The 10,866-nt window shown below is 37.2% G+C and overlaps 1 protein-coding gene across 4 annotated transcripts; it reads right to left on the bottom strand.

Annotated features, from left to right (window-relative positions):
- Window positions 1–4,443: 4,443 nt before the first annotated feature.
- On the bottom strand, window positions 4,444–10,671 carry LOC134312369 (transmembrane protein 60-like). Of its 4 annotated transcripts, none has more exons than XM_062994284.1 (2): window positions 10,584–10,671; window positions 4,444–8,321 (listed from the first exon to the last, which is right to left on the bottom strand). In XM_062994284.1, the coding sequence occupies exon 2, from the start codon at window positions 8,297–8,299 to the stop codon at window positions 7,901–7,903; it is 399 nt and encodes a 132-aa protein (XP_062850354.1). In that variant the 5' UTR covers window positions 8,300–8,321; window positions 10,584–10,671; the 3' UTR covers window positions 4,444–7,900. The 4 variants fall into 4 exon arrangements, with proteins under 4 accessions (XP_062850354.1, XP_062850337.1, XP_062850345.1 ...); XM_062994267.1 differs by lacking the exon at window positions 10,584–10,671 and adding an exon at window positions 9,643–9,789 and having other exon boundaries at window positions 4,444–8,331; XM_062994275.1 differs by lacking the exon at window positions 10,584–10,671 and adding an exon at window positions 9,643–9,789.
- Window positions 10,672–10,866: the final 195 nt, after the last annotated feature.

Below are 10,866 nucleotides of genomic sequence, written 5' to 3'. Positions count from 1 at the left end.
AAAATGGGGTTTGTATTTAATCTCTAATCACCTGAAATCTCTTATTCCCAAAATTATTCAAACCTTTTATAGAATTTGTTTAAGAAGCCCTTTGGCAGCAATAAGAGCTGCAAATCTTTATGGATGCATCTCTACAAGCTTTGTCCAACTGGATTTGGGCAGTTTATCCCACGGATCCTCTCAAGTTTCATCCAATGGATGAGGAAATCTGTGAACTGCCATCTTCTAGTTTCTCCACAGATGTTCAGTAGGGTTTAGGTCACCTCGTTGTTTTGGCTGTATGCTTTGGTTCACTTAAGTGATGAAAAAAGATGTTCAGTGGATTTGAGGTCAGGACTTCACATCAAACTCATTACACCTTGTCTCTATAGTTTTGTGCACAGGGTAACAGTCGTGGAAGAACAGGAAGAGGTCTTTCCTTAAAAAGCTGCAGCAACGTTGCAATGTCAAAGTTAATGTTATGACCTTTTCAACTGACAATTGCAGGGCACCCTGCTTTGAGAATCACTTCACTTCTCAGCAACAGTGATAACTTTATTGATGGTGCTCTAATTTGACTTACAGTGGTGTTCAAAAAAATAGCAGTGATTTTAAAAAAGCGAATAAAGCACAAAATCATTATAATAACTTTAATTTCCGCAAATGCACTGAAAATACTACACTTTCAATTCTAAATCAAAACATTAACAAAATTTAGTCAGTTTGTGGTCATCCTTTACAGAAAATTAAGAAAAATGAATATTAGGCTGTTCAAAATAATAGTGCCAGCATTTTTCTTTAAAAACTCAAAAAATGTATCTATAACATGAAAAAATGTTTCAGGTTTCACTTTACTTTAAATTACTGAACTAATATTTAGTGGCAGAACAATTGTTTCCGCGATCTGTGTTGCATGGAGTCAACCAACTTCTGGCACCTCTGAACAGGTATTCCAGTCCAGGATGGTTAGACTACATTCCACAGTTCTTCTGCAACTTTGGGTTTTGCCTCCAAAAAACACGTTTCAGATTTCAGCCCACAAGTTCTCTATGAGATTGAAGTCAGGGGATTGGGCTGGCCACTCTATTACCTCAATCTTGTTTGTCTGTAACCAAGATGTTTTGGGTCATTGTCATGTTGAAACACCCATTTTAAGGACATTTTCTATTCTGATATATTTAAACTGATCCATGATCCCTCGTATGCAATAAGTAGGTGTAACACCATGGTATGATAAACATCCCCATATCATCATTTTGTACCACCATGCTTTACTGTCTTCACAGTGAACTTTGGCTTGAATTCAGTGCTTGGGGGTCGTCTGACATACTGTCTACGGCCACTAGACCCAAATAGAACAATTTTGCTTTCACCAGTCCACAAAATGTTGAGCCATTTCTCTTTGGACCAGTCAATGTGTTCCTTGGCAAATGTTAACCCATTCAGGAAACGTCTTTTTCTTAACAACGGGACTTTGCAAGGAGTTCTTGCTGGTAAATTGGCTTCATTTAATCATCTTCTGTACTCACTGGTAAATTTAGATGTTCCTTGATCTTTCTGGAGGTGATCATTGACTGAGTATTTGCTATTTTGGCTAATCTTCGATCCAATTGAACAGTAGTTCCACACTTCCTTCCGTATCTTTCAGGTGTTGGTTGTCACTTCAAGGCATTTGAGATCATTTTAGCTGAGCAGGCTATAATTTGCTGCACTTCTCTGTATGTTTTTTCTCTCTACAATCAACTTTTTAATCAAAGTACGCTGTTCATCAGAACAATGTCTGGAACAACTCATTTTACCCAGTATTTCAAAAGGAAATGTGCTATGACCAACCTGTGCAACATTTGCCACCCTCCTACATTAAATAAGGGCCAAAATTGACACCCGTTCTTCTGCAGAATCAATCAATGCTTCGATTACTCAGAATGAGTGGGATGCATGTCCTAATTGTTGGGTTTGTTTTGTTTTCATTACTCTACTACACTTTCAAGTCAATTTTTTGCTATGTAGAAATAGCATTTCTACTAAAAACAGTGATTTATCAGGTTAATGGTGTTGGACTGCTATTATTTTGAACACTACTGTATATGCCAACTGGAGGAGAGCTTAAATAGTGTATGTGTGTTTGTTAGTCCCGTTATAACCAGATGGCAGGAGGATAAATGGATGAATATTTCATATTTGGTATTTTTTATGAAGGTAGAAGTAAAAACGTTTTGTTAAAAAGACTGTGTTATTGTTTTCCGGGTGACAGTGACAGCAGATAGTGCTGGTGCTACACAGCTACAGCATTCTGACATGGTCTTTGACATGGCTCAGGATACTGTCTGTGTTGAGTTTGGTATATTTACTGCATGTTTCTATTCAGATTGGCATCTCTTAATAGCTCCTAAATCTTGCAAGTGTGTGTATTGAAAAATCATGCAGCCCTACCATCCTGTTCTTGTCTTATAAGATAGTTCTGACATAGGCGTGTTGGTATGCTACAGGTCATTTTCTTGCTTTTGAATGAATCCCTGACCAAATAGATTTAGACCAGAGGGTTTTATATGGTGCTGCAAAATCTGTCATGGCCTCTTTGGGTTAGGATTCCAGTAACTGTGCAAGTGGACTCTTGATCCAGCAAAAGAACCCCAGAGCATCACAATTCCTCCATGTTTGATATTTGGTGTGACAATGAGGAACTATTATTTTGCTTAATTGGTGGTGTACAACCCTGCGTGATCAGGGTGCTCAGTTGGTGCAACAATCTAATGCTTTCACCCACCACTGCTGAGATCTCAAATTTTTATCTTGGCTGTCTTTCTACCAAATGCGTGATGGTTTGCGGCTCTCAGGGTGGGGGTGGTGCAAGTAGCAGGGTAGTTACAATCAGGAAATTGGAAACTACTAGACTGGGAGAAAAAGTGGATGAACGGAAGAGTTCAGCTTTACTGGTGAGTCTCTGTGGCCCAGGCAAGCCTCTTTTTCTTATTCTGCCATCTTATTAATGGCTTTGTTACTGTCATTCTATCTGTCAAACCTGCATCTCAAAGACTTCTCAGTTAAACCTCAGACTTGTGTGCCCAGTGTTAAGCTCTGCTTGAGATTGTCTGGTGAGCCACCATGAGTCACGGATCACACAAGCTGTTGGGACTTCAGGGTCCACTAGTTTTCAAATACCTTTGTGAAGGAAACTGTACTCACTGACACCTTGGCGTTCTTTTAAATTTCTCCATAGAAAAGACCTATAATTGTAAGAAAAGTTTATAAAGTCTACTATTGTAATGGCTTTTAATCACCATTACACTAGTAATATACTATATTCTGCCATGCAGAATTGTGAAAATACTGACCTACAGGGTGTAGTGACAGTCTGTTTCAGCACTGCTTTTACCAACATTTGGAAAACATGTAGGAGTATCAGATTAATTAATTTGTTTTTACTGCTGCAAAACAGCTGTATACTCATTGTAAGGACACTAACATAAAAGACATAGAAGAAAGGAGATCTAGTCTCTAACTGTGCACCTGCAACCAGTGCCAACAGGGTATACGTTTCTAAACAGTGCACACACTGTATGACTAATGTAATGTTAATTTTGCTACTTTTAACTTGTTTTAATGCTGTGGACAAATACCAAATTTTGACTCCTCATATCAATGTTCTACTTGAACAAAATGTAATTGCTTCATATATTGATAGTTAAGTCATTGGTTTAATGGATTTTTTTATTACAGCTGTGGCCACATGTATTCATGCATATTAGCTCAAACTTTTGGATGCGTTGATAGGAAAGTAAATGCAAATTGATACATTTGGATTTATTTACCTGGACGAGTGTTGATGAGTGCTTAATATTATCCAATAATATGATATTTGGAAAAAATATTGGGACACCCCTTCTAATGATTGAATTTAGGTGTTTCATCTTACCACACTTTTGTCCTGTTTAGAGTCGCTTTGGGTCCGGTTCCCCCAGAATCAATAGGCACAATGCAGTAACCCTGTGGAGATTTGAGCCCTGGATCCCAGCAGTAGTGGCCAGGCACAATTTACCGCTGTGCCACCTGAGTACCTGCTTAATTATAATGATAAATCTGTTCTTGTAATTCCATAATTGCGTAATCATATTTCATATGTGGGAAACCTAGATATAATACTGATCATATAACATTTAATAATATAAAATTTAATCAATATAAGTGAGTCCATATCACCTACCCCTTGTGTGCAAACAGATAGTAAGGTGTGTTATATGAAAAATCGTGCAACCAGGTTTAAGTGGCAATCCTCTGATTTAACAAAGTAAAAAGAAGCAAGAAAACAGCTGAGGTTTAGAAATATGTACATTAATTTATGCTACAGTTTAACAGTTATAAATAATGCAGGATAAATATACAAAGTGCATGCTCTATAAAATAATGAAAATGGAAGTGCAAAATAAATGTTTCATTTATTCATTTATGGAAAATGATGGTAAAACAGCATTTTTTTACAGAATAATGAAAGCAATCATATAGGTCTTGTATTTCATTTTTTTTTACATTTAGAAACAGACTGTTTGAAAGTTTCAGCTGTCACAGTTTCACCAGAACTGGCTCAGTTTGCAAAGAAACTAGCAAGAAGACAAAGAGCAAATACACACTTGTAAGCTATTTTACTACTAATGATGGTTTAATCTTTCAGTAATTATAGAAATGGCTTCATTAGTTTGGCTGCTGTGTGCAATGCAAAGACGTATTTGGGCAGGATAAGAGTCAGGTAAGACAATCAGGCAGTGATTGAATGGTTTGTGGTTGTGAATGCTACAATATACTTATTGCACTGATTATACTCACCACACTGTTTTTTGAAATATGGTTCACAACTGGTCTCTGCAAAATTCAGCTTTTGTGTTTTAAATAAATCCTCCAGACACAATTAGCCACGTTGATTTATGCTACCTGTTACTGTTACCTTTCAGACACCCACAACTTCAGCTTGCTGATCTATGTGGTGAAACACAACAGCCCCAAAAGTGAAAAAATACACCAGTTTTAATCCATTAATAACATAAGTCAGGAACATTACTTGAATTTACTACAATAATGCACTAGAATGAAAAGCTTTGGGGTGGGGTCACAAACATTTTTACCTCTTAAAATAGTCACTGGCTGAAAACAGGTTGATACTGCTTGTTCTAAAATGACTATGGCAAGTGAGAATATTTCTGTATATTATTTTTCTTTCTACAATGAAGCTAAGATGCAGGAAACTACAAACAGCTACTTTTCAGGTGCAAATTTAGGACTTCTATGAATTACGGCACCAAATTTGTACCTCCAAAAATGCCTACTACTTATAATTCTTTTTTTTTTTTTAGCATTTTCATAGAGAAACATTTATGGTGGCTTTTTTGAAAATATGATTAATTCCATTAGTTTAAAAATATACATACAGCAACTCAGATTCATTTTTAGATGTATTATTTATTCTAGGTTTAGGAAGTTTTATAAAGTCATTGAACTTTGTGGCATGCCCTTGTTAGTGTAGTTGGCTACCCCTAGTGACACCAGATTTGGACACTAGTGATACACAGAATGTGTTCACGTAGTTTTAATAAAAAAACAAACAAACAAACAAAGGAATGAATTTACTTAGTACCATGTACTGGCCAACAACACACTTGTATTTTGGTCCTGTCTCCTTCACCTTTTTGTACCTTGTATTTATTATACTGTTTCATCTGCAATGTGTATATTGTATTGTTTGTGTTCTGTGTTGCACCATGATCCTAAACGCTTGTCTCATTTCATTATGACAGTGAAGCCTCTTGAATCTTAAATTTGCATGAGACTACATAGATAGTGTTTGCACCCATAGACTAAGCCACAAGTATACACATGGGAAAGTCTAAAGAGTTCTGTACAAATCTCATAAAGCAGATCATATATTTTATAGTCAGGGATGTCACTTTAAGGCACTTCCATGCAACTTTTTGTCCTAAGTTCACTTGTCCATGTAAATAATTAAATTTAAATTAAGGTATTTAAACCAAGCAACACTGTACACACTGTTAGGCATGAAGGTAAGTATGATTCTAAATAGTACATATCACATAAACTTTTTTTACGTTCTCAACTTTGCTTCACCAAACAACTGAAACAACTTTTAACCACAGCTTTCACAATTATTGTTGTTTTGAGATACAAGCCTAAAGCTGACTCAGTCAGGTCTGACGCAAAAACACTCAACAAATTTGATTCAACTCTACATACTCAGCTAAGAAGAGTGGTCAAAGTTAAAAAGAATTAGTTGTGCCAAAAGCTTGTTGATGGCTATCAACAGTGGCTGACTAAGGTGAAAAGAAGGACACCTATTACTAGATGTATGTATATTTTTGACCTAGGTGATTTTATCATAGTTTCAGAAAACCCACAATCAATTTTGCCGTAACATAAAGGTTCCCTATGTGTGTTTGTAAACTTTGGACCATGTTTGACCATCTTTGGCTACAATTATTTATTTATAGCACATAAATCTCAATCCAAGCAAATAACATGTAAATGTCAAGGGACATGCTTTTTATATACGTGTGAATAAGAGAGTAAATGTATATGTTGCCTGTGCTGGGTCTAGCAGCCTGTCAGCAGACCCATGTGACCATGACCAGGATAAAGCACTACATAAAAATGAATACTCCTTTATTGGCAAATTATTCACATGGTGCTTTATTAGTCTGGTAAATTTTGCTAAAACGAGTGGAATTGCATGTCTTCCTGCAACAGAAAAGTACAGTCACACACAACTAATTTCTCTGTTAGTTGCTAGTGTGCTGTAAATCCCACACACCTCTGTTTTTACGCTAAACTAAATATAGTCTGAATGCGGGACACCTAGCATATAGAGAAGGGAAATGTAATAGTCAGTTGCTTTTCCTACCAAATCAGAGAAAAGGAATAATGCAGGATGTACATTTGTGTTCTAAAATTTGGACACCAAAAATAAATTGACACATTCTTAACAACTTAATTATGCTTAAAATCATTAAATGTGCCATAACATTTTCACTGCACATGGCTTTTTTTTTACATTTTGTTTAATCTTTTTCTAAAATGGTACATTCAAAAACAAACATTTGTACATTTGTAAAATAGGTAACCTATTGTGGATTCTAAATCCAGACCCCTTGTCAAAATGAAGTGGCTTCAGGGCAAGTCTCTAAATGTCCTTGAGTGGCTCAACAAGCCCAGATGTAAAGACCACTAAATATCTATGGAGAGACCTGGAGATGGCACTTCACAGACTCTTACCATCAAATCTGATGGATCTGCAATAAAGACAAACTGCCCAAATCCTGATGTGCGAGGCTTGTAGAGACATATCCAAGAAGACTTTCAGTTGTAATTAATGTCAAATGACATTATACAAATTATTAAATTCATTTTTAATTCATTTTTTAAAAACATTTAACTTTCTCATTTTGGCAATGAAAAAATAGCAAAGAATCAAATCCACAACATAATGAGAAGTGCAAAAAAGTCAAGGGGTCTGAATTCTACTGAATTCTAATTCTATTTTTGTCCAGGCTTTTGCATAAATTGCTCACAGTGCAATAGTCTTATATCTTTTTATCACTGTGAAACATATGACGGCTGAGATAACCAAAGGATTTAACCATGAAAACAGTCATATGGATATCCTTTGTACAACAGTCTGCTTTAGGTGTTTATTAAAGTATCAACAGATGTTGAAATGTTGTGGTGTGGTACTGATTAAAAAAGTCAGTTACCGTGCAAATGTGCACCGTCGATTGCAAGAGAGTCCTGGCTCTTTCTGTTCTGTTGAATATTATTTAATCTGTGTTTCATCCAGTTTCTTTCTCTGTTTTGAAAAAATATTGGCACCACGCCTTCCCTTACTGTTCTTGTAGCATGTGTTGATTACCGACACCAGACTTCAGACCCTGTGCTGTGGAAAGATATTAGCACCCAGCTCCACCATGGCTCCGCTCAGCACGACCCAGAACGGGATGCAAATGTACACCAGACGCAAGTTAATGAGCTGCTGAAGTCGAGCACACAGTGACACACAGAAGCCCAGCTTTAGCAGGAGCGCCATGAGATACCAGAGCTTCTTGCGCAGATCTGGAGCGCCGTGACGCAGGTCCCGGACAGCTCTGCATCGCCCCACTACCTTTACAGCCAGCATGAGGAGAAGGATGAGGTCGAAGAGCCACACAGGGAGGAAGATGAGAAACCAGTTCCAATGAACCTTCCCATCCAGCTTTAACACCAGCAGGATAAGAAAGACCAGGGTGAAGAGCCAGGTGAGGAGAACGCGTTGAGCCAAGGACATGTTTGCTTATTAAGTGCACCATCTGAAAAACACTTACACATAGGATTGATGGATCATTCTTTGAAAACTGCAAACCTGTAACGTAAAAACCATAATAAATAAACTTATTACTAACAGTAGCCCATCTGTTTTACTGTACATTTTGTCATCCCTCTGTACCCCGTTTTTCAATGGAAGGGTTCCTAAAGAACCCCCACTGACCACATAATGTTTGGGTGTGGAACCATTCTAAGAACTGCAATGATGCTAACATGTTTATGACATGGTAGTGCATTGGTCTTTATTAGCTGCAGCAGTATTAGAGTATATAAGTGTATTTTTACACATGTTCCCATTTTATAGGTGTAGCACATAAAATAATAAATGTACGTACCACATAGGTGTACCAAATAAAGTATATTTGTAAAATTTGTATGCACAATTTAAACTTGTAGTGTCAACAAAATATGTGCCCAAAGTATTTCTTTTGCAGGGATGCTACAATGCTCTTTTTTTAAATGAATGAATGGATTATTGACAGCTATTACTATTAATATAAGCAATTAAAGACATGTGGATAGTGCAGTGGGCTATTACACTAGCCCACCACCACTGAGACCCAGGTTTGATGGTTGGCTATGTCTATGTCCTTTACTAGGATAAACCAGAAAAACAGACAATGAATGAATGCAATCAAAATGGTAAAATCACTAATCAAACTATGATCTCTGCTATTATTTATTTCCTGTCTATATGACAGATGGCAAAGGCATGCAGGAGGTAGGGTGGGTGCATCACAGCTCCAGGCTACTGGGGAAATGGCTTCAAACCTCTACTTAGGTTAAGATGGACTGGCAACCTGTCCGGATAGACTCCGGACGCACATCGACCTTGATTGCGGTTCAGAATTATGTTTTAATATTTAGGTGCATATTTCTGCTAAACCCTAAAACACCCTCGAAGCAACAGATGAAACAAAAACCTCAAAGGTGAATAGCAAACAAGCTAATGCATAACAATATTTTAATCCAGTAACTATATTAATTATTTTAGCTACACACAATTTGATCACATTCGCTTCCTAATCGGTCTAATGTTGCAGAGTGTATAAGATAAAAGCGGCAATATCAGCCTGTAGTGTTTATATCAAACACTTATGCCGCTGTCTGGTACTATATCCATAAAACCAGACTGGATAAGTACCAAACGACCTCATAAACCCTATAATAGGTGTTCTACATAGCGAAAAGGATAACGCCGTCTGCATCCTAGGTAGGGCCCTACGCTGTTCAAACGTAGTGATTTGGATAGCAAGCGAGATTTTCTGATGCGAACGAATATAAATGTAGAAGCTGTTATCCTACCGAAAGATACACGTAGTAGGTCCGCGTTTGCCTGAAGGGAGACTCAATTTAATAGGTGCCTATGTTGAGTAGTAACAATAAAACACTGTCCCTATCTTGTCATCTTCAATTACAGCTGTTTTAACCCATCACAAACAAAGCACATCTGCCGTGCCGTAAAACCGTTTATCTGCGTCGTTTCGTTTCCGCATACAACTACCGTACAAACCATATATGCGCACACTCAAAAATGGGCGTTTTGTAGTTCGGACTAATCCATTGTTTCCTGCATTGCATTCATTAGAATCCTTTACTAACCTGTCTCGTTAGGGTCGTACTAACCACTGTTAGGCCCTTAGCCAATAATTACATGCATTTCTTATTCAATCGCAATTGAATGTGATTTTTGATAAAAGCGTCTGCTAAATAACATGGATATAAATTTACATTTGTTAAATAGGCTTGTGAACCATTTTAAATGACATGCATTTGAGTCATCAATGAGTAATTGATGCAGAAATCACACTCATTTTTTGCGATCTACTCTCTGGATTTCCAGTGCTCATATACAAATCTGTTATCAAAGGAACCGATCACCACGGAACTTCATGCATCTCCAACTATGGAGCCTCTAATAGCCTTTGAAGCATAGCCACTGGGGGCACTATTTTTTAAACACTAAAACAACTAAACACTTTTTTGACAATAAAAGTCACTTGCGGCTGTATGATTATTATTGTTGTTGTTATTATTATTATCATCATTATTATCGTTGTTGTAAATTGATGAACACCCTGGCCGTGTGATTCAAGAAGTTTCCTGCTTTACTACGTTTTTAAAAAAAATGTCTTTTGTTTGAGGCATAGTTAACATGAACTGATCTATTTACGGATGTAGACTTCATGTCTTCTAACAGGCTAATTAATTATAAAATTATCTTAACTTTTATACTTTAAACAAACCTGGGTTAGAACCTAGCTTTAGGACACTCTGTTCTACAATGTCCATGTAGGTTTCTGCTGAACACCCTTGCTGGACAAGTTAACTCAGGACCCAGACTGCTTCACCTGGGAATCAAACCCAGAACCATCTTGCAGTGAGGCGACTATGATACCCACCAAGCCACCATGATACCCCCATTAACAGTCAGTTGAGCTGTACATAGTCAGTGGCTTCGATGCATATGCAGGCAAAGTTTCAATACTGCAGTGATGGACATATTCTTGACAAGCGTAGCCTACCCAT

The sequence above is a fragment of the Trichomycterus rosablanca genome, chromosome 1 (assembly GCF_030014385.1).
Source record: "Trichomycterus rosablanca isolate fTriRos1 chromosome 1, fTriRos1.hap1, whole genome shotgun sequence".
Classification (NCBI taxonomy): Eukaryota; Metazoa; Chordata; class Actinopteri; order Siluriformes; family Trichomycteridae; genus Trichomycterus; species Trichomycterus rosablanca.
This window is presented reverse-complemented; position numbering and strand designations above follow the sequence as displayed.